Source organism: Pterocles gutturalis, unplaced genomic scaffold, assembly GCF_000699245.1.
Source record: "Pterocles gutturalis isolate BGI_N339 unplaced genomic scaffold, ASM69924v1 scaffold17788, whole genome shotgun sequence".
Taxonomy (NCBI): domain Eukaryota; kingdom Metazoa; phylum Chordata; class Aves; order Pterocliformes; family Pteroclidae; genus Pterocles; species Pterocles gutturalis.
This window is the reverse complement of record NW_010126043.1, coordinates 68,811-92,845: the sequence shown is the minus strand read 5'-3', so window position 1 is coordinate 92,845 and position 24,035 is coordinate 68,811. Positions and strand designations below refer to the sequence as shown.

Genomic DNA, 24,035 nt, shown 5'->3' with positions numbered 1-24,035 from the left:
TGAACACTTCCTCTACAAAATTTCCCCTAGAAAAGTCAACATGTGTGACTTCAGGATTCCTTGCTTTTTCCTGTCTTACCCAGTGCTGAGGATGAACTTTGTTTGCTAGCATACACAGTGAGCATATGGGCTTATACTCGTGGATTGTCTCTCATTTTCTGTATTTTGCAGTGTGCACCTTGGCCATGACAAAAACCTGTGGCTCATCATAGTGCTTTATATAGATGGTCCCAAGAAGGTCCTAATATTTTTTTTTTTCCTCTCACTATCTCGCAACAGCAGCTGCAGCAGGCAAAAGAAAATAATGCAGTTATGGAGTTGTCACAGCCAAGCAGTGAAGGATATGAATCGTTCTCAGCACAAACTTTGCTTCTTTCTACCACTGAACACCCTAAGGAACATAAAAAACCAACAAGAGCCTTTCTTTACATTGATACTTCTGATCACACTTCATCTGTCATTCATATTCACCTTTTCAGTCCACCCTCTTAATCCCAGCTCCTGAGACACAGCCGCAACTTGGGTGCCCTTGAGTAGGGTGATGGAGCAGAGTAACTCCTTGGCCCCTTGGTTTCAAAGGGAGCTTTAATTTCACATCTGTGACCAATGAAGTCCCTCAGTGTCACCCAATCTGAAACCTCATGAACTCCAGGGACTTCAGAGTCACAGCAGAGACAGGTAACAGGTTGTCTGCTCATATTTCTGATACACACTCTTTGTGATACACACTCCAACATATTTTCTTTTGAGGCAGAAAAAGTCAAGTATGTGATGTGCTGGGACTTGTAACGTATTGACTATGATATAATAAAAAAATGTGGCTGGGAAAAGTCTAGGGACTGTCATTTCTCATCCGATACTGGCTCTGAAAAATCTCTCCTTGTTGTATGATGCTTGTCTATACACTTGTCCTGGTTTTGGCTGGGATAGAGTTGGCTTTCTTCACAGTAGCTAGTGAGAGGCTGTGTTTTGGATTTGTGCTGAGAAAGCGGCTGATAACATACTGATGTTTACAGTTGCTACCAGGGCAGTCAAGGGCTTTTCAGCTTCTCTGCTGTGCCCATGTCTGCAGGGGCAGGAGAAGCTGGGAGGGAGCACAGCCCCAGTTACTAGCCTAGGATTCGACCTCAAGTTTAGGACTGAGACCCAAGTTGGCCAATAGTCTATTCCATATTATGCACGTTATGCCCAGTCTATAAATGAAGATATGTCCAGAAGTGTCCACTCTCTCTCCCTCTGAGTCACCCCTCTCTCAGGGTCATCTCACTCTCTCAGTCAGCTCTCGGTCTCAAATGCTCGGGCCCTTACCTCTTTTCTGGGACTGCAGTTTCAGGACTCTCTCTGCTCTGGGATTGATAGCTGGGAAGAGGCTGAGCCTTGGTCATTGCGTGGTAAGCAGCTGCACTGTGAACCACTTGTGTACATTTGTATATATTACCATTCTTATTATTATTTAAAATTTTATTGTAGTCTAGTTATTAAATTGTTCTTATTGCAACCCACGAGTCTCTTTTCCCTTTACCCCTTTAATCCTTCCGCTGGGGAGGGGGAAGGGTGAGTGAGGGGTTGTTGTGGTGGTTTGCTACTAGCCAGGGTCAAACCACAACCTCCCTTTAACAAAGCCGCTCCTTCTACAACCTGTGACTCAATATTACACCTTTTGTGAGATTGGGCTATCTCTGTTTAAATGTAGGGGACACTATTCATTGCCAACTGCCATTTTTTCCTGGACAGATTAACCCTCTTGTTAAATATGTGGTAAGATCAAATGTTGTGTTGGTTTAATAGCTAATAAAAGCTCTATCATGGGGATGTACCTTGTTTTTTGGTTGAAACGGACTAGATTAGTCCATTGATTTTTTCAATTTCTGGTACGCATGTTCCCATAAAAGAGGCTTTCTGTTTTTAATGAACTGGTGTGGATGTGCTTTCTTCCAGACACCATAAGATTCCTGCACATCTTCTCCCTTTGCAAGCATCGTTTCTGCTACTAGATCCTCCTTCCATCGAAAGAACCACTGATGATGGATCGCTGGACACCTGGACACCACTGACTTTCCTATTATGGTGGTCCAAGCAACGTGAAATGAAAAAGGCCAGTAGTTTCTCTTGTACTGGGCATCAAGGACCACTGAGCTTCCTGTGACCAAAGTAGGCATAGCTCTTCACCTCATGCAAAGCACCCTCAGTGCTGCAAACCCAATCAGGTGTGTAAGAAAATGGGGCACCCTGCAACCAGAACGAAACCAAAAACCAAGAAAGGAACACGGCTGTCAGGTTTCTTTTTTTCTTGTCTTTTAAATCATGTTAAAAATGGGCAAGCTGAGACAAGTGCCCTTGATGGCAGAGCTGTGGGGTGGGGGAGGGTAGTGGGAGGCATAAAAAAAACAAATCCCAAAGCAAAGCCAAAATCAATTACAAGATATAAGTACAGCTATTTGGTCTCTAGTTCTCTACCATCAGTTTTCAGATTTGTGAATCATCTACCTCTCCAGCAGCACAAAATGATCCTGGAGAGGTTTCTGAGTAATACAAACCATGTGATGGTCTCTCTGCTTTCTCCCTACGATGTAAGGAACAGTCCTTCACCTTTCACCCCAAAATTGCTAGCAGGTATAAGAAACACCTCTCCCTTTTGTAATTACAGATGCTTCAGCCTTCACTTTTTTATAGAAAGCTTTGAGCTGAAATTCTGCATTGTGGATATATAGTGGGGGTTACATATATATACATATATAAAAAAGGTTTCTATATATACACATATATATATATGTATTTGTCCCCACCTTCCCTCCCCCCAGCTCCATTCTATCACTTCTTTGCTAGAGGGAGGGAAAACGTCAATATCAGTCTATTGCAGAGGTTTGTCACATTTATTTTTTTTTGAGCACTTAGGTGATTGGTTTTGGTCCATATTCCAGCAGTTAATAGCCACTTGCGGGACTTGTTGGGAGCCCAAGCTATGCCAGGATGATATCCCAGCCTACACATGAAGGGTGACTCCTCTTCATTTGACAAGTATGTGTGGTAAATTCTTTTGGTAGCTTCAACGCATTTCCAAGTGGCAGCACATGTAAATTGATCCGAGCAAACTGTAACCCTTGAGCAAATCAAATCCCTTCTGTGTTGCTATTGTTTTATGCAGTGTTATGTCATGAGACTTGCACAGAAAATAAGAGCGCTCTATTTCCATAGGAAAGCCTTCCAAAAAAAAAAAAAAAAAGGATAATCTGACGTCTTGTCCTATGTGAGATAAGGAAAGTCAAACTGCACGTTTATTAGGGAAAAAAAACCAACAAAAAACCCCAAAACTGAAACAAACCAAAAAGAAAGAAAGAACTCAAGGGAGACTGCAGGAACAGTGAAGTAGTGCATAAGTCCAGGCTTTCTCCCCTTTACTTTTCTGACAGCACCACTTTCTGCCTGTTTGTTTTGTTAAGGTGCTTCAGGTCCTGTGTGGTCTTCAAACTAAACAGTGACCCCAAGTACTGCTTCTGTGTTGTTTCTTCCCCTCTCAAACTGTGCCAGCCATCCAGGCAGATGTTTCTCCCATGGACCCACAGAAGTGGTGCACCAGTTCCCTTCAGCACTCATCTTCTTGGTATATTTGTTCATCCAGTTCCTGGGATTCAAGGTGCTCAAGGCGGTCTGTTCGGCCACTCATAATCTCATCTGGGGTCTTCATGAACCTGCAAAACAGAGAAACAAGTGTATTTCCCAGTGGTCTCAGCTTTTACCTTCAAGACGTTGAGCCCCCTGAGCTCTACAGCTCCCAAAATCATCTTTGCTGTATCCTCCCAATCACTTAGTACTTCCCAGCTTCTCCTCAGCCCCTGCTCCTTTGAAGTCCAAATTTGAAATAAACTCCATAGTCTTTTCCAAAGAATGATATTTACTTGTTCTCCCTCATATTGTTTGCTGTTGTCATGTAAGATGATAGTACACCACAGGTACACTCATTTACCGTGTCTAGTGACAGAAACACTAAAGACTTTTGTGGCCAGCACATTTCAAAGCAATAGCACATGCTTGGAGTGGAGAGGCAGAGGGTTACTGGTTTCTGCAGGCTTGTGTGTAGGTGAACGAAGAGGAATACGAAACACCAAAGGAACAGTAGTGGAAAAAGCCAAGGTCCAAGTCAGAACAAGTTCTGGGAAATGGAAAAAGCCCTGAAAGAAAAAGCTTTGGGGCTAGGGCACTGTGAGCAAAGACAGTCTCTTCCTGTGTGACTGTAGCAAGCCTAATTGTAATGAAGCAGTATCCTCTGTAAATGAATGCCATGGCTCCCAGCACTAATGTCTTGATGCAGTAAGTCTGCAGGGGGCTAGAAACAGAAACTGCCTCTGGGGAGGCATGGCAGCAGTAGGAAATGGGAAAGGACATCCACCAGCCTGCAGATCAAGTCTGCAGTCTTGATCTTCGCCAGGATGCTTTTGTGTACTACTGCACAGAGATGGCACGGAAAAGCTCTGCTTTTTCTTTCTGAACTTTATGGCGTAGGAAGAGAGAGTGGCACAGGAAGGATGAAATCCTAGTTTAAACACAAATCACTTTCCTAACTCATAAGTACTTCTGGATAAATTAGGATGAGAGATGTTTATGCTGGAAGTGTTACAAAATTTCACAGTCTTTCACTAACGATGTACTGGCTAACGTTCAGCAGTACAAAATGTGTTAATCAGAGGAGCTGATTTTATTTCAGGTTGATGATATGCTCAGTATCCTTGCCCCAGTGAAAACAAAACCAACTGACAGGAGCCTCGTTATTATCACTGACCCAGAAAAATTACTGCTGAAGCTAATGGGCAAGGCTTGCCTCCTCTCCTTCTTCTGAGGTTACAAAGCTGAGGGCTTTCCGTCTGAAAAATCTGGAGTCTCTCAGCAAACGCATAGTGCAGCCTGGAACTAACCTTTTGCCACTGCTTCTAATTTTGGAAATCATGTGGACATATGCATTTAGGGGGAAAAAAAAGGGCTGTGACTCACTGCTGTGTCATTCCCATTTGTATGCTGAAGAAGGCTGCTGATAGAAATGGTGTTATGGTGGTGAAAAACTAGCATAAAGTAGTGGTGAATCAGTCCCCGGCTACACAGTGAAAATGCACCAAAGCCTACGGGCCAGACTGTGCCCTGATTTAAACCCTGTGCTTGTCTTGTTGATCTTGCATGAGGGTGAAATCAAAACAGAGAGTGATCCCACTGCCCTCCCTACCTATTGTCTGTGCTGTATCCTAAACCATGTGGGAAACAGACTGATGTGAACTGTACCGCAGTATTTTGGGTATTCTTTCTGGTCTGTGTTTGAAGTCATGTCAAGGAACTCAAACTGTGGGTATTTGTAATAGCATTTGATTAAACTTAAAAAAACCAACCCAGAACTATAAGCTAATGAGAAAACAGTATCTCTGACCTCTTTTGCTGCAGAAGACACTCAGGCAACCTATTGGAAATCCTTCTCTGACTCCATTTTACTTAAAGCTCTGTACAGATATCTGCAGATGACAACTGCGTGCACATTACTTATAAAGTCACATTTCCCATTATTTCTGTGCTTGCAAGAGACAGCCAAGAAAGGCACATTAATGGCTTGATTTTTTGCAGCTGTTCTTCTTTTTCTCTTCAGATATAAATAGGTCTAAGAAAACAACACCAATAAGTTTTTATTGGGAATTGTGCAAGAAATGCTTTGTTGGTTTTTTTTCCAGTTTCCGAAGGAAATGAGGTTTATACACGCATGTTTTATGCTCCTTGGTGACCTTTGAATCTGTTGGTCAATTTTGGACAAGTCTGACACAGGAACCGAGGTCTCCAAGGGTATTAGGTTTCTACAGTTTTGAAAAAATAGGCAGCCTGGTTGAGAAGAGATGGATGCCTGTTTTGTTTGTGCCCCCACCAGAGGAGAGGCTCCGAGATAAGCACATTCACTATTCAACACCATCTCCCGAGCAGCGCGATCTTCACACAAGCCATAGCAATCTGGTCTCACTTGGTACTGCTGCTGATGGAACAACCGTGTCATAACTTTCCGCAAAAAAAAGTTAAAATCACACAGTTGATTTTGCCTGTGATTACTTCTTCCCTTCACTCTCCTTCCCCCATCTATGTCTCCTTCTAAGAGCTGACATAAAGAAGACATTCCACAGAAACCTTTTCAGCAGTAAATAGTTTGAGTGCTAATGCAGTTCTGTTAGCTATTTAAGAAAATAAACTCCAAGACTGCCTTCCTATTGATATCATTTCCAAGCACATTACTAGATCCAGACCACTGACATCGAAGCAGTCTTTGGTCTGAGTTCAGTGCTCTGTGGGTCTGATGTACGCACCAGGATTTGCTGGTCTTGTCTGAAGAGAACTGGAGTCCTCTCACTCTCTGCCAGCCCCACTCAAGTTTGCACAAGTAACTCCCTGCTTTAATGCTGTTCCGGGCAGTATTTCCTAAATTCTTGGTTGTGTCATCCAATCCGATGCATTCGGTTTTATGAACAGCTCTTGCAGGTCCCTCTCTTCCTTGAAGGCAGCACCGCTGAAGACATGATCATCAGCACTTCTCTTCTGAGATGCTGGTGTGCTTGAGGAAATGCCTGATCCCTGCTTAGCTTTCACTGGCAGCTGTGTTTGAAAGTGAATTTGGAGTGGATTTTCCAGCAGTTTGGCTAAGATTATGAATCCTTTAACTAAGGTCTTAAACAATGGTGCAGCCTGCTTGAAGTGAGTGAAAAGACGTCTATTGACTCCACTGATCACTGAAACAGCAAATATTTTCGTAAATTGGTGCAGTTTCCTTGAAAGCTGGTCTAGACAGCTTTTACAAATATATGCCCATTGTCACCTGTGTTATAGCTGTGGCAATGAAGTATTCCACACACAATTCCATCCTCCATCTTCAAAAACTAATTGTCTGTAGAAAGGAATGGCAAAGAAAAGAAAAAGTTACCTGAACAAAAGCCTTTGTCCTGGCTCCTTCCGGATAATATTTAGTTTGTAGTAGTGGCGTAGGGCTCTGGACATTTTCTCGTAAGTCATATTTGTTCTGTTCTGTTTTTTTCAAAAGAAAATGGAAAAACATAGTGAGATGATTCATCAAAACCTTTCTAAGCCCCAAAAGGAGTTGCAGAACTCTCACAGCTAGCTAAAGTAACCAAGCCAGTTCAAGAAACTACATGTTCTGCTCTTCTGCTGTTGGCAGGCCCATTGTGTCCCTCCAGCCCCGATCACCAAATTTTTATGTGTCTCCTTTCATTCAGGGAAATTTAAGAAAGAAAGTCTAACAAAAATGTCAAGTGAGGTTTTTCTACAGTTTCTTGGATCACAGATAACAAAAGGCTTCATCAACCACAAGAGGAACCATTAGATGGAGGGAGATGCTCATGTCAAGTGGGATGTGACAGGCCTGTTCTTAATGAAACCACCTTTTGTAAAAACCTAAGAACAGTGGCTAATGACTGAATCTGTCATCAATCCCTTCTAAGAGTGTTGTTCCTCTGGGATTCCCCTCCATTAACTAGTTAATGCTTACAAAGCACTGTGAAGATTGAGAGCTTGTTTTTCCTCTTGTTATACAGGTGTAAATCAAGAAGCCCATTAGGTTATACATCTGCTTCTGTAACAGAGCCTCCCCTTCATTGTGGGAGCTGCTGATGCAAAGGCCATACCCAGAGCACTGCAGGGTGACTGAGGTATGGCCTTGCTGAAGCGGAGTGTCACAAGGCAGAAGTGATAGGCGCTGGCAGAGCTGTATATGGGCAGCCCCCATAGTACCGACTTGGGATAGCAGGATCAGGCCCTTGGGCTACATCTATATGAAGACCATTTTTCTGGTACAAGGAGAGCTGGTTACCATGCTGGCAAAGAAACTTCCAGCAGAGAGGCAACTCCACTGGCAAAGCCGTGTTTGCATGAGTATAAAGCAGCCGCCTTGCCATGGGCAAAACACGCCAAACTAGTAGAAGCATGCTTTTCCTCTGTGAGCCTCCATGTTAGGAGTTTGGCTTGGCACAGCTCTGTCAGTCCAAGAACAGGCAGAACTCTGTAGTGTTGACCTGGCGTTATTAAATCAGGCTGATCCACCTGTCTAAAATGGCTCCTAAGAGCAGACCTCCTCTGCTTGCTCTGACCACAACAGCTCTGCTGAGGGAGGCCATATAAAGAGCTCCTGTGGCAATTAAACATGAACAACAGCAATGTTTTCCCTGGAAAATCTAGACCCCGCTCATTGGGAAGACCCCTGAAATACCATGTGTGTTTTTTCCATTTCCTACATGCTAAAAGGCCACTGTGTTTGCCAAGCGGCTAGTAGTCTGAAGTAGTTTCAGTTTTAGACATCCAACATAAGACATGATGGCAAGGTCTGATTATCAGCATGGCAGTGGGGTAAAGGCAGAACTCTCCATTCCCAGCGTCGCAGCCCAAGACCTCTAAGACAGATATTCTTGTAAGCCATGAGTCACATGAGAAAATATTGACCTTATCAAGACTATAGGCTATGTATACTCATATACAGAATCACAGAATAAATGGGGTTGGAAGGCACCTCTGAAGATCAGCTAGTCCACTCCCGCTACTCAGAGTCAACCAGAGATGGTTGCTCAGGTCTGTGTCCAGTTGGGCTTGAACATCTCCAAGAATGGAGACTTCAGAGTCTCCTCTGGGCAACCTGCTCCAGTGTCTGACCACTCTCCTAGTAAAACAGTCCCATACCTAGGGTCTTATGAAATGTAACAAGGGGAAATGTACAGTCCCTCATCTCCCCAGGTCATTCCTCCCCAGGTGGGCACTTCACATTGCCCTTTAAGTTAAGTTTAATGAAAATTCCCATTAGCTCATTTCTCCACCACGTCCCAGTCCCTCTGGATGGCAGCACAACCCTCTGGTATATCAGCCACTCCACTCACTTTTTTGTTGTCTGAGAACTTGCTGAGGGTGCGCTCTGTCCCATTGTCGAGGTCATTAACGACCACATTAAACAGTATTGGCCTCAGAATCAATCCCTGGGGTAACATCACTAGTGAGTGGATTTTGTGACATTGATCACAAACTTTTCAGCCCAGCAGTTCAGCCAGTTTTCAGTTTATCTCACTATATTCTTGTCTAGGTCACACTTAATTAGTTTGTCTATGAGGATATTATGGGAGATAGTCTCAAAAGCCTTTCCAAAGTCAAGATAAACTACATCCACTGTCCTCCCTGCATCCATTGAGCTAATAATTTCACCGTACATGGATATCAGGGTGGTCAAGCATGATTTCCCTTGTGCAAATCCATGCGGACTACTCATATAAATACACTCATATGTGTATAGTCACATAGATACATCTATACATGCTCAGCCCCAAACTACGAAAATCTGTAACTGCTTTCCAGAGACCAAAGCAGAATTACCCTCTTAAAAGGAAATACATAATCCTGCAGCATTTGATATCTGTCACAGGACATATGAAATCTGAATGTTGGTGCAAACAGGCAGACAGACAGAAGGATCCCGCTGAGATGCAGTATACAGCTCCTTGTAGACCACATCTAACCAGAACATCCTTAGCATCAGGTTCCAGGAAGGAATGAGATGCCTTGAGAGAGAAGGACCGTTAATTGTTGCGCTCCTTGTAATTTTATAATTAAATGCATTCATAACTAAATGCCTTTAAGACAAATCAACAGGTTCTCTACATGAAGGATAGGTTTCAGTGCTTGAGGCTGGATGCTTTGTATTTCTAATGTGCGCAGAATAAAGGATTAAAACTTTCCAGCAGTAGTTCATATGCACATGCTTTCTTCTTTTTTCTCATTTATAAATTAATCCCATGATGTTACAAGAGGTGAAGCGCCGTAAGAGGAAAATCTCGTTGCTTCCTTACCTTGTGGTTTCCCCACAGCCGGGCCAGCCCGTTGGGATCCACTATCCGAAATATTTTGGATTCCTTATCTTCCCATCGGATGAAATTTTCGTACCGGCTGTCAGAAAGCAGCTGATAAACATAATCCCAAAGCAACCTACAGTCTGTGAAGAGAGGAGCAAAAAAATATTGACTTTTTTTCCTTGGGATTAATTCTGGAAACTTTGGGTGGATGTGTAGTGAAAGGACAGTTGGGATCAGGGCTGAAACAGCTGCTGTAATCTGAAATGCAAACAGCTTGGTTGGTATCGACTAACGTTTGCAAAATGTACTGGGATATACAGCTGCTTCTGATGTGTCTTAGTCCTTCTGACATTGACTGAGCATCTTTATCACATTAAAAGCTGTGTGAGTTGACCTGCTGATCTCGGTTGTGTGTTTATTGTTGTGCTGATGCACATAAAACTACCACTGTTGGCCTTGATATGGTTGCTGGCTGCTTCAGTGGGGAAATCAAGAATCCTGCAACCTGCTCTCCCTGCTTGAGGCTGCCCTTTCTGTGCTAACATGGGGGGTCTGAAGCATGGGCAATGTTACAGCTTTCCTTTGTATACTCCATGTGATATAAACCTGACACCTTCTATCATTTTTGAATTTGTTTTTTATTTTTTTTAAGGTTCCTGGAAAAAACTCCAAGTATTATAATTACTTGAGTGCTATTGAGAGGTTAAATACTTTCTATTTGGATAATTGAATTCAAATTTCCTCTTGGCAAATACTCCTTAGGTCGCTAATTAAAGGTCTAACAGATACTTAGGTTTTAGTTTAGTGTTTTTCAGTTTCATGGCAGTCTCTTGAGACTGGGGAAGCCAAGAGCTGAGCTGCTCCTACTTCCTGCTTGCAACGTGTGTGTGCACAGCACAGCATAATAACTGGCAGCTATGAAATATGGAAAGTGAATTGCACAGAGCTGTGGGTTCTGCTGCTGTCAGAAACAACAGGGTTTTTATAGCCCAACTGTCTAGGCCCCTCAGATGGTCACGTAGTTGCATTTTACTTTGAAAGCAAAGCCAGCCTCTGAGAGATGACTTGTTAGAGCGGTTAAAGGGCAGGCAACCAAAGGCACCTAGCTTCTAGGTGCTAAATGGATTCTTGTCAGCCTGCCTCTTTACTCCTGTCTGTCTGGGGTTGGTATGTGTTACAATGAGGATGATGACATGTTCAGTATGAGAATATAAAATGCTTTTTGAAAAGGAATATGAATAACACATTTAATGAGCACACCTGAAAAGGTTAGAGATATTAACATTACTGATGGTATTTCCCATTTTCGAACTCTAAAGAGTATCTCTGAAACCTTTACTGTCTCTAGAACCAGAGCTTAGTTTGCCAGTGCCCTTACTATAGACTCACGCTACCAGTCCTACAGAGAACAAAGCAGTGCGTTGTGAAGAGATGACATCTGGCGTTTCCATTCTAGCTGAAACTTACCCCGATAGTCACCTCATCGGTGACATCTACAAGAGGAATGTGAAAGGAGAGAGACAGATTCTTCAGTTGGAAAAACCTTATTTTCATTAACATTTTTCACAGAAAAATGTCCATTCCCATTTGAAATTTTTCTGGGTTGTAATTTAAAAAATGAAACCAATTTCTATTTTTTTCATTCACGGATGCAATTGTTGTTCAGTGATAGCTTCCTCCCTCTCACCGAGAATAAGGTACCTGCAGCTGGGACCAGGACAAAAATTAATTCTCCCCATGCATTTGCCAATGAGCAGCCTAGACTGGTCCCTTCTTGGAAAGTGGATGCAGAGGAGCCTTCCTTTCCCTGTCCCTCCACCCCAAGTCACATACGTAGCTCAACCACCTCCCTCATGGCTGCAGATACCAAGCAGGCAGCTGGCTGCAATTAGACACTGCAATGCCAAACCCTTGTGTGGTTCTGGGCACAGGTGACTTCCCCTGGACTACACAGGAGGTCTGTAGAAGAGCGGGACATTGAAAGTCTCAGGCTACCTCTTTAATTTCTGTCATCTTTCACAAATTCACAAAACCCGGTTCTTCCATCACCTTTCCATCAATAACTTTTCATGCACACACAGAGAGTCTCTTAGACATGCACATATTAGAAAAAAACTTTTTTTCTAGACTTATTTGTAAGGAACAAGGGAAGGGAGATTATATTGCTCTACTGATTTATGCCTTTTAATAATGTGGGAGGTGCTCAGATAACAGGGTAGTAAGGGCCTTGTAAATGGTTCCTTGACGCACGTGCAATTCATTCCCATAGTCTTTCAATGAAGGGCTGTATAGAAAATGATTTTTTAGTGCAAGAATCGTAATTAAAAAAAAAACAAAAAACAAAACAACAAAAACTCTAGAAAATTTCCAAGTGTATAAATACAACTCTTACTGATAGGGATGGCAGATCCCTAATATCGTCTCTACAGTGGCCCCTGGAAGAGTTTCAAGGAGCTGCTGGCTCCTTGACAGCTGACTGGAATTGCACATGCAATGTACATCACACTGTGCCAGGGCTGCACATTCACCTCAGTGCAGCTAGCAGGTAAACTGTAGTTGAACTTTGATTATTTTCCATTAGCTGTCATTCCTCCCCCCCCCCGCCACACACACACAGTGCCCCCCTCCTTCACAAAAACAAGTATAAAAAAATTCAGCCAAAGATATCTGGGTGGCAAATTATTGGATTAACAACAGAGCTTCAGACTCTGAGAAGAGGTGGGATTCAAGCACAGATTTGTTTTTTGTTGTTCACTTAATTTTTAGAATGGATTCAGGCTAAGCTTGAATATAAATATTCCTCAAATGAGAAGAACTCAGATCTGCATCTTGAGATCTTCACAAGAAAAGTCCCAAGTGATCAAGGGCTCCATCCCATATTCTAAACTGACTGAGCTGCTCAGACTTGCAGAGGTATTTAGTAGGCTGGTGGAATTTGCAAAAAAACCCAACCACCCAAGCATCTTAAACCTCTAAATCTCTGTTTGCTTCAACAAGAAAACTGAAAATTCTTGAAAATTCTGCTTGGCTCCTACAACCCCTTAAAAGTGCACCTTCAAAAGCTGCACTTGTCTATCAGCAAATTTAGATATATGAGTGAGTTGCGATAATTTAATGAGCTGGCATGCATCAACGCAACTGTGGCAACTGTGTCTCAAGACACTGCAAATGGGAAATAAAAAGCATTAGCTTTAAACACCAGTAGAAACTATTTAGGCTCACTGCATTTCCTCTCACCTCTGCTGAGAGCTATGAGTGTACACACTGTAAGTTATCACGGAGCAGCTGATGCTTGGCAGTACAATTTAGCTAAATGTATGAGCTCTGTTTGCTGAGTACCTAAATCAGTTTGCCTTCTTTCAAGTTTCAGATGGGAGACCTTTAAGAATTTGAGCATAGGCACTCAGGGGTTGGGTTTTTTTTGTTGTTTTTCATCACAAATTATTACATCCTGGGTATCTTTCTCCACAGATTGCATGATAAAAAAAATATGAGGTAAAAACCTCTCTATAAAAAAAATAGAGACCATCTTTAATAGGACAATAGAGACTACAGGTCAAAGACTACCTGATAACTCTTAGTGAGTGTAATGAATCTGGAGTATGGTAGAGCCCATCTGGAGTAAACTGCAGCCTATGAAACTGCTGAAAACCCAAGAAGAGGCAATGCTAGAAAATGCTATTAAAACAAGCTTCTCCACTCAGAAAAGACACCTCCACAAAAGGCTGGTGAAGGCAATATTGGAAGTAGCATCCTTCAAGAAGGTCAAAACTGTTCCATGTATTTTCAGGAAGGATGGAGAAACTGAGAGAGGGACTTGTATGTGGATGGTTGTTTTGTAAGTGTAAATCACTTGTTTGAGGAAAGTCTGGATGGCGTGAATGACTCCATGAAGGCTAAACCATTTCCTTGGTTGTCAGAAGGCCTCCAAAGGAGCAGTCACATGGGGGAACTCTCCACAGGGAGAGTGTGTTGGCTAGTGACTGATGGCAAGAAAGCACACAAATGTGGCTGACGCCCATCAAGTTTACAAGTGTGGGAGATTCACTAGGGGAGTTGATTCAGGGCTGGTACCTAAATTGTTTGGGCATGCTGCAATTTCCTGCCTTTTGGCTAAAATAAGCTTACTTAGAAAGTAACTATGTAGCACAAGGAAACATCATTTCCCCCTAACACACACATGTACTTTTTTTTTTTTTTTAATGAGCTCAGATGGTTGAACTTTGTACAATCTGAAGGTACAGGGATTTAGCTGTGGAGTGAGCTAGGACTGAGAGGCTTTAAGGCAACGTGGTATCAAACAACCTAGCCAAAGTGGAAAGGTGGTGAATGGCTCCCAGCAATATGGCAGAGCTCCTGAAAACTGGCATTTCCATGTCCCACCATTTTCTCAGCTGTACTACGGGGCAAGACTGAACTATGTAATTAGCTGGGAATTAGGGCAAACTGTACCTTCAAATGGAGAGGCATGGCTACAACTTTCTTCCTGCAGTTAATGCTTCTAGAGGGATTTTTACAGTTATACACAAGGTAGTGATAAGGTGTAGAGTACTTAGCTGGCTCTCAAAATGTCCCCCATAAGCACTGCCCTACATGTGCAAGAAGCAGCAGTTTCACACTCCTGCTAATAACAGCCATTTACTGTACAGTCCCAAGGTCAGCAGAGCTAGAGTAAAGCCTTGGGAACTGCCTGCCCACTCAGTCTCCTGGCTGCTGTTTGGCTGCCAGGATTGACACTAGCTAGGCACAAGCAAAATAGGCAGCTCTGCAGCCCTGGAGAGGGCGGGAGAGAGGAGACAGAGCACTTGGGGTTTAAGGAGTAGGAAGAAATCTCTCCCATAAACAGCCATTGCTGGCTTCAAACCCCACGGATAGCAGCAAGCTTGACTTCTCGGTCTAGTTTTAACCCTTCCTTTCATGTGGCAGAAGTGATGATTCTATGATAAGTGCCCAAACTTCAGCCACTCCTCCTTATCATAGTAAAACTCAGTTTCTCTTGTCTGGCTGAAAAGCTCTGTTTACTGCCCACGTTTACAGCACTGCTTCGGTAATGATACAGAAAAGGAGAGACTGTACTATTGGCATTAAGAATCCCCTGTGACAGTCAAATAGACACTCTGTGAGTGGAAGCATGTATTATAGATTCTTCACTTCAAATATCCTTTAGGTCTTATAGGCACAGTTTTCTGAATATACACCTAAAGGAAAACTGGCATATAAATACTTCCTAATGGCTATATGATAGTAACACATATATCCCTTAGAACTGAAATACCATCTCAGAATGCTCTATAAATTAAACATTACAGACTTTAGGTTCCTAGTGTTTCGACACTCGTCCAGCCATTAGGAATAACTTCTCTAGTGTCATTTGGCCAAGGTAGTCTTGATGTTGCAGTAGTGAGAGGTCTTACATCTGTGCTCCCTTAGACTAAATAATGCTGTTAACAGTATAGGCCTATAAATGCTAAAGATCTCTTTTGTTCAGCAGATGACATTCCCCTGCCCTGCAGTATTTCCTAAAGCACACACTGCCTCTGAGACCCCTGTTGTTTAAGTGAGGCCCACAGTGCAGAAGCAGAGCTGGCCCTCTTCATGTATCAACTACCAAAACCCTCCCTTAACCACAGAAATGTTGTGCGAGACCCACCCACATCTTGCACTGAAGATCATTATATAAAATGCATTTGGTCTGGCTGATGACTGACTTGGAAACTAACATGGCTTCACAGAGGAAGAGATCATGCCAAATTAACGTTGTCATACTCCCTCTGACATCAGCTGAGGTCTTACCCCTTGCTGAGTAGGTTAGACTAGAATTTCTCCAGCATGATATCATTTGACTTAAATGGTTCTGTGATTTCTACCAGCTGAAGAGCTCTCCCAAGCTCAGGCCCCTTTATTTCACAAGGTGATTTGTGCTTCAGCTGCATTTGTTCACAGTGAAGCAAACAACGGCTGTTCACAACTGAGACTAACGAACAGAACTTCGCTAGAAGTTCTCTGGTACTCTGGTTTCCGTAACCACGCCTGAAGCATGGTTAGAACAGCTACCCTAGTGATGCTCATGGTACCAAAATGATGAACTGTTAAAATTCAGCTGGCCATAGCTGCTGTGAGAAGAAGGTCCTGATCTCCCTTCCATTTTATCTTCCCTTCCTCCTTGTGCTAGCTCTGTTGTTAATTTCTCCATGAGCCGACTTATATCACTTAAAGCAGAAGAAAACAAACCCTGCAAAAAATACCAGCCAGCTTTCTGCTATTTGAGAGCTAAATCTGTATGCAAGAAGATCTAGTGAATGCTAAAGCCAGCACAAAGACTACAAGGACAGGGAGGAAAGAGGGAGAGGCCCAGAAAGTCCCATAGACCTTCAGCCTACTGTCTGTGATCATGCCCGTTGCCTGAGATACTAAGTCTCTGAGAAGACAATGCTATTTTGGGGCATCTGGATTTGTTTAAACTTATAGCCAGAACCAAGAAATCACAAAAGTTAATGGCTGTTCACTTGTATGGAAAAGAAAAAAGATTGGGAGAGAACTCCTCAGTCCTGACTTGGTTTAGGCTTGCCATGGGGAAGAGCTCTAATTGCATCTCAACCACATCTTAAACGGTGCAACAGGCAGAGATTTCTGGACAAGTCAAATAGACCTTTGGGCTATCTAACTGGCGCATGAAGTTAATTAGGCTGGCTGATACTGTAATGTGTTTCAGGATTACGGTGAGAACTACTCAGTGAACTTGCTCTCATCACACAAATGTAGAGGGAGGAAAAATAAAGCTGGTGCAAAGGGGAGGAAAGACATATGCCTGGACCTTATCAAATCAGCACCTGTATTATTGCTGAAAACCTTTTCCATGGCAAAAAAAAAAAAAAAAAAAAAAAGAGAGAGAAACCAAAAGACAGCACACTGAGAAAGAAAGACGTGCTACAGTAGGATTACTGCTGTGTTGAGACACAATCCATCCTCAACATCTATCTAATTCCATGACACACTTATTTTAGCAGACAAAGCTAAAAGAAAAAAGTAACCAAGTCCATGATTAAGGGGTTAAATGGCTCTGAGGACTGAAGGAGGATTGATCCCGAGATGCAAGCAGTCCTGCCCTTCCCTATATTGTAATCCATGCCCAGGTTACTGGGGGAAAAGGGTTTTCTTTCCACAAAAGTTGGCTGCTGTTGGAAGCAGGATGGTAAGCTGGTGCAGTAAAGCCAATCCTTCCATGTGGAGAAACCTCTTGACAGACAACTGTTTGTTCAGCTCAGTAAATTCAAGCTGGGGCTGAGGAAAGAGGTTGCCAGATCACACAATACAACAGTTGTATGTTGCTTCTGTCTTGTACCCAAACACCAAGTGGGAGATCAGGCAGAAGGAGAGCAGAAACCTGAGACAGTCATGCTGTGAAGTTGTAAAAGCAACACAGCAAGATGAGGCCAAGCTTTGTCTTTGGCAATGAAAACATTTAAGGGGAAGGAGGACCCAAAAGGTTCACATTCCTCATGTAGTTGTAGAAAAGATCACTCAAATCACAAGGAATATGTAACGGATGGGCCAGAGACAGTCTGATAGATGAAGACTTTGCAAGCTAAAGTCTGTTGTATTAAAGAATGTCTTTTTTTTTTTTTCTTTCCCTTTTTCCCTGCCCTTTTCTCCCACTCTATCCTCCCCATCCCCACTAAACAGGCAGGTATTTCCAGTATCAGTTTCAACTCTTGTTCTTTTCCTGCTCTACTACAATCATAGAAATCACTCTTCCATTTATGCTGCTAAAGAAACCTGCCTCTGATCCTCCTATGGTGTTTCCTCACCTTTACTGCTCACAAAGGATAATGAGTAGGAAAAGGGAAAGAAATTCAACCTCTGCCTGTTCACATGCACATCCTACAAACACCTCACAATCACCTACCTTGACATCAGAAAACTGGCCAAACACTTTAGGGATGGGAATTGAAGAATTAAGAATGACGCCTCATCTTCTGAATTCTACTTTAGAGAAGTGAGCAAAAGCAGGAATAACTTAACTACAGTAAAGTCATTCCCAACAAGAGTAATAATTTTTGACTTCACAATGTGAGAATCCTCAGTATCTTCTGTCACAAGTTCAGTTTTTTACCCTCAGGTTTAGTCTTCTGGGCTATCTGAGCTGTTTTAGTTTTTTCCAACAGCAGAAAATCACTGTTTGTAGGAGACTGCTGCCCAAGAACCTCACTTCTGTGTTCCACCAGAAAGCCCAAAGCTCTCTCAGAGGTGTGAGTGTGGCTGGAGGACTTGGCTTCTCATGTGTTCCCAGGAAGCCCCTCCTGAAGAGGCTTCTTAATAAGGTGTAAACTTGCCACTTCCCACTTCTGACAGGCCCCTTTCAGAAAACTGAAAAGTGACCTCCCTTTCTTGGAGTTAAATCTCCACATGCATCCATAGCCAAACTCTCTTTTCCTTCCCTTCCCTCAACTGGTCTTACCAGTTCAAAGGTGTGCATTTGAATTAACATAAACTGATGTAAACTTTTGAAGGCCAGTTCTAACTGATAAGTATTAAAACCAGACTTAAATACGCCTGTATCTGAAGAGAGTGAAGGGTATTGTCAACACTGTCAACACCACAGTGTATTTTCCTGGTTTAATTAAGAGGGTTCAAAGTGATGCAAGTTTGCTTTCTAGACGAAAATCTGAATTACTGACACAACTTTAACCTGAAGAAAGTGTGCAATATACAGGAAAAATAAGGGGCATATTTTCTTTCAAAGGCAAGTTTCTTAAAAAAGTGCTTAACATCCTGATGACCCCAATGGAGGCTGAGGGTACTCTGAACTCATCACATTCATCTAGCTGTGGCATGTAGATGCTGTACAGTAATGAGAAGGATTAATCTGAATGCCTGAACTGTCCTATGGCTTGGTCAGTCCTGGCTTCTGAGCAGACCTGAACACGCCCTTACTGCAATACCCGCTCCTGTACCTGTTCATTAAGAATGGAGGAGGCTATAAAGCAAGCCACTTCATAGAAAATCTGCAACCATCTATCCAAGCTACTGTAATTCAGCTATTGCTTGAGTGTCATTAGTTAAATTGGCAGGGAAGGCACACTTTCATGCTGAAATTAATTGTTAATGCCACGTTAAGATGATTCTCAAGGTTATAATGAAAACTTCTCCTATTAATATGAACTCTATGAGCTTGACTCTCATCTATACTTCAGTCTCTTTATAGTACTCTCGCTTTCCACAGGGGGCTCGAAATAGATGTGGCATATACTGCAAATTTAAAAGTGTACATGACTGCAAGGGCAAGTGATCAAACAAGGCTAGTGGCATTATCATTGTCATATCCAAATGGGAGTGACAGACCCTGCCTACACCAAGATTCCCAGGTTCTTTCAAGGCTTTTCATCTGTCTGTATGAGCTGCTGCCCTTCAGTAAGGAGGGCCAGCTGCCTGGAAAGCAGGCACTGAACCCCCACCACTTACAACTTAGTATGCTAAAGTGAACCACTGTTTCAGTGGGCCTGCAGTTTGCCAGGTTAGTCTCAGCTACTGAGACTGTCTTATCACAGTTGCCCTCAAAGTCTGTGCTTCACAAAGCCCACCAGTCAGTACTATACGCTGTCATACCCTGCTGGGATCATGCCTCATGACAGTGATGAAGATAACCTTGGCAGTCTCAGGCACGCATACAGACAGGCTCCTACGGCATTAGCAATGATAGCTGCCGTCTTAAAAAATGAGAATACCTCTAAGGAAGCACACAAGAAAAGCTAAGTCTCTACAGCTTGGTTTGTCAGCACTCATCCTCTACAAAGGAGGATGAAGCAATAAATTGAAGTTTAGATAAGAATTCACCACAGTGAAGCTCATGACCCAACTTTGGAAGGATGGATAGCAATGAATGAAACAGCAATGCACACTCCAGGATGGATAGCAAGCTTGAGGGCTGGTGTACACAGAGAACCCGACTAGTGTAGGTTGTTCCTAATATGAAGCACCACAGCAGGTCTGTGTGGACATGTCTGTCCACTTAAGTGACCTTCTTCTACAAGAAGGTTTTTACTTGCAAAGCAGTATTGTCATTCTGGAATAAAGTCACCTACCACAACCAAATGTTACATGAGGGAATTAAGTTCAAGCTTTTACTACTAACACTTGTTGTGCTCAACATGTGACTGCAACATCAACACAGAAGTGACTGCATCACAGAAACATTAGCTTTAAATGCTGCAACAGACAAAAGCAGCAGCAGATAGCTCGGGTGTAAGTTAAGTACCTGGCCTCTCTAGTTTATGGGTAGCTCCAGTTGCTGTCATGATGAAATGTCTAGTGAAGAACAAAAACCAGACTGACCAGTATTGCAGAGTATTGGTTGTTCCAATTTTAAATCGGATAATACATTTTTTTAACAAATTGGAACCTGTAAATGTGAGGCATTGTAGCATACCAATAGGTGCTACTAGTCATAAGAATCTGGAAGTAAATATAACCTACAATTTTGAGTGGGGGACTGGTCAGATAGTGTCTAGTGATACATTGTAATGCTCTAATCTTATTCTGCTATGTCATATAGCTCTCTCTTTCCAGCCCTGCTTCTGACCATTGTCACAAGTCTAGAAAACACCTTTCACCTTTGTGTACCCTTCCTTTCTTTATATTTACCTTGCCTGTTTGGATAGTAAACTCTTTGGGGCTGGGACTGTAGCACAACAGAGCCCATAGATACTAGTGCATTGCAAACACTAAAAATCAAATGGTAGAGGAAGCTGCATCCTTTATGTGAGGGCGAACAGTATTAGCTGCTGCAAAACTTTTAACTCCAAAGTTGTGCTTAGCTGTTGTTTTTACCCCCTTAACTATTACAGGCATAACTCTTCTTTGCCTCCTTTCCCACCCTCCCTCCCTACCCCCGAGCACATGCTATTGCATAGTAACGGTGCCTAAACAGCTGTTTTGTACAGAAAGGAAAATAAACTACTGTGGTGTAACTGCATTTGCACAAATGATTTTGCTGGCATATCAGTTAAAAAAAAAAAAAGATCATCCTACAACTTGACAAAGTTGTAAATGTCACATCGACACACCTGGAGCAAATGTGGGCTCTGGGGCTCTGGTCCTAGTTGATAAGTTGAGGAGACACTGATGACCAAGGTGCCATGTTTTGAAGTGCTGTGACTTGTGATGTTTAAGTTCTGAAAGTGTAGTGTTATGAATCTAATAGCTCAAATAGCTGAGTTTGTTTTTCTTATCCTCCTTTGAAAGACACTTTCCAACTCAACTCCAAAGTAAAAAAAAAAAAGTATCAGATGACTAGCAGCTTTTTAAACACTGTGTTTGTGAAAGATTCACTGAACTAACTCCTCCTGTCTTTTCCCCTCCCACACAAGTTTATGAGAAGTGATTAAGTTTTAAGCATTTTTTAATGATTTTTAAGATTTTTTTAAGCAGGAGGATAATCCCTGGTCTTGTTCTCCCTCCAACCTCTCCCCCCACAAAAAACAACCAAACTACTATCCTTACAGAGCTTTGGGTGGAAGACCTCCCCATGCTCAGAGCTAGCACATAGCCTATGCCCATTATAAGTGCAGATTGCATAGATGTTTTGTAGATTTTAGTAGAATGTGAGTCATTCAGACCTGATGTGCTCTTAACAGGGGACTACATTCTCAGTTTTGGCCTTCAGACTTTTTATTGAGAAGTTGCTTATATGTGGCTTGCTACAAATCTGCAGGGTTCATGCTATGCCCTTGTACTCTCCGGATATGTGGCACACTGAGGGGCTGAGGCAAGTCAGAAGCAAAGCTGGAGGTAGATCTCTTTTCATGACTTTGGCAGGGTAGGAATCTTGCCTGCCCTCATTCCAAGAGCAGTCGATAGTTTTAGGGGCCAAACCAATACAGTGGTAGACGATGTGCCTCTGAATGGTTTAAACATTACCTGGGTTTTCCTCAGAATCCTGAAGGCGAAGAAACAAATCTAGTAGCTCATAAAGTCAAATACAGCCCAGTTGCTAAGGTAACCTAGGATAAGAATAGCATACTAATAGACAACAACAGGCACAAGACTCACCTTCCTTTAGATTTCAGCCCCCATCAAATGCAGAGCAAAATCAAAATCAATAAGCAGGGTGGGGCTCTGTAGAGAAGCAGCAATGCTCATCCTTCTAAGCTCCTCGTACAAATGGAACAGGTCTGCCTCAGACACGCACAGACTGAACCTGGAGCCCAATGGGTTTTAGTGGGTCCTAACGACAACAGGACAGGGAGCCCTTGGCAGGGAGTCCAGCTGCACCTACCGCTGCTCTCCGGCACCTTGCCTTTCACACCCATGCAGTTGTTTGGTTAGTATCTGTACTGGGCAGTGCTCGAGTAAAGGGGGTAGCACAATCTGTCCCAAAGTTTCAGGGCCAGTGGTTGCTGCAGGTTAGTGAACAAACCTTTCAGTCTCAGAGAGCCAGTACAGAAAAAGACACTAGGAGCTGGAAGGCTCAGGAAACTGCTCAGCAATGTATTTCCCTTCACCAGAAACATCCAGAATTGTATTAGTGTGTTTTAAGTGACTGAATCAAAAGTGAGGTAAATACCAGCATGTCATTAGATTAATTTGGATGTTTCTAAGCCAACCTTCCACCAGGGCTGCAGTGCCCGCCTCAGCCGCGACACACTACAAATGCCTGCCAATGCAATAACCCCTGCCTCTCCTTGTACCTTGGGAAGTACCTTTTATGTGATATCAAAGTCCTAAAATGTTTGATAACAAAACCCTCCCAGTCAGAGGTGTATGGGGAGTGGAATTTCCATTCTGCAGAAGAGCTAATTTCAGGCGCCTCTCCTGATTGAAACTGCAACTGTGTTTAAAAAAAAAAAAAAAAAGTATGTGTTTTTCCCCCACAGAGTGAAATCCTTGGAGATTATTTGGGGGGAACCAAGATGGACTATTGAAAAAATTCATAGCTAAAAGTAAGCCAGATAGACTGCATGCTTGCTAGAGTCCAAGTTAGGAGCTGACTACCAACAAACACTGTTGCTGCTTTGAATTAGCAGATCCAGTGGGGAAAACTGTCCATTCCACTGCTCTGCTAAACTCCCCTTCTGAGGTATTTTTAATATTTTAAGTGCTGTCATAGCTAGATAGTTTCTGACGCCTGAGTCAGTTAGCTTAACCCTTGCCTGGTGTATTTACAGGTGATGCAAGTTTGCCTTTGCATCATCCCAACACAATGACCTCTAGTTCTGACAAAGGGACAGAAAAGACTCATGCACACTGTGTTGAGAAGATAGCTAAACATAATTTTAAAAATCAACTTTAGCCACTAATGAATAATATATGGGACCTTAATGAGTAACATAAAGATACTTTATGCCTCTTTCTTTGCTAGAAAAGTGTAAAATGGCCTTAGAGGAAAAGAGAATAAGACCTTCAACTTGAAATTCTTTGCTGTAAAAGGGAAAGTGCTTTACCAGTAAAATTAATATTTTGAGAAATGATATTACATAAAACAGTAGGAAAGATTAGTCAGTCAGTGAGTAGAGGTCATTATTTTGTCTGACAGGAAGTCCAGAGCTCTATTGATCGACCTCCTGAAAACAGAGTATTTGTGGATAGCAGCAAGTAAAAACATTGTTTTCTTTCTCAGCACCAAGTAATTGCACTCTGCATTTAAAAACAGACTCTATCTACCAGTAAACAGGTTTATGAGACTGTGAGGTATCTTAAGTCCAGGAAGAATTCCTTTAACAATTGAAAATATCTGAGCTGGGAATAGAACATGTTTTGGAGCTCAGCCCAATGTTTTAGTCAGCAGCCCACGGGGCTTCCCTGGTAGCCGCTCTTCATCGCTATCTCCCCTGAAAATCACCCGCATGAAAAGGGTTAAGCCAGGATGAAGTCAAGTCTCTCTTCTCACCTATGTGAACAGGTAAGTACTTAGCTCTAGCACTGGACTATCGCTAAATTTTTTCATTACCCAACCCATCAGTCTTCTTCATCCATAAAATGGAAATAATGCCAGTGATTTTTAAAAAGCTCTTTTTAACAATACGTCGGTATTGATGTATATTTGCAGTTTAAGAGCCAAGTGTTATAATTTCCATGGTCTCTCTCAAATCAAAGTGGCGAGACATGGTTGGTCAAAAGCCTCCATGTTAACTACAGCAGTGTCAGTGAAGATAAGGACACTCAGATTTATGCTCACATAAAAAA

General features: G+C 42.5%; 1 protein-coding gene across 1 annotated transcript in view; it reads right to left on the bottom strand.

The window, feature by feature from the left end:
* Window positions 1–3,242: 3,242 nt before the first annotated feature.
* Window positions 3,243–24,035, bottom strand: part of ETV6 (ets variant 6) — a 32,544-nt gene continuing 11,751 nt past the window's right edge. Inside the window, exons 4-6 of the mRNA XM_010078827.1 lie at window positions 9,852–9,994; window positions 6,935–7,035; window positions 3,243–3,689 (exon numbers count right to left, since the gene is read on the bottom strand). Coding sequence (XP_010077129.1) covers window positions 3,584–3,689; window positions 6,935–7,035; window positions 9,852–9,994 — 350 coding nt within the window. The 3' untranslated portion in view covers window positions 3,243–3,583. The remainder of the gene's footprint in view (window positions 3,690–6,934; window positions 7,036–9,851; window positions 9,995–24,035) is intronic.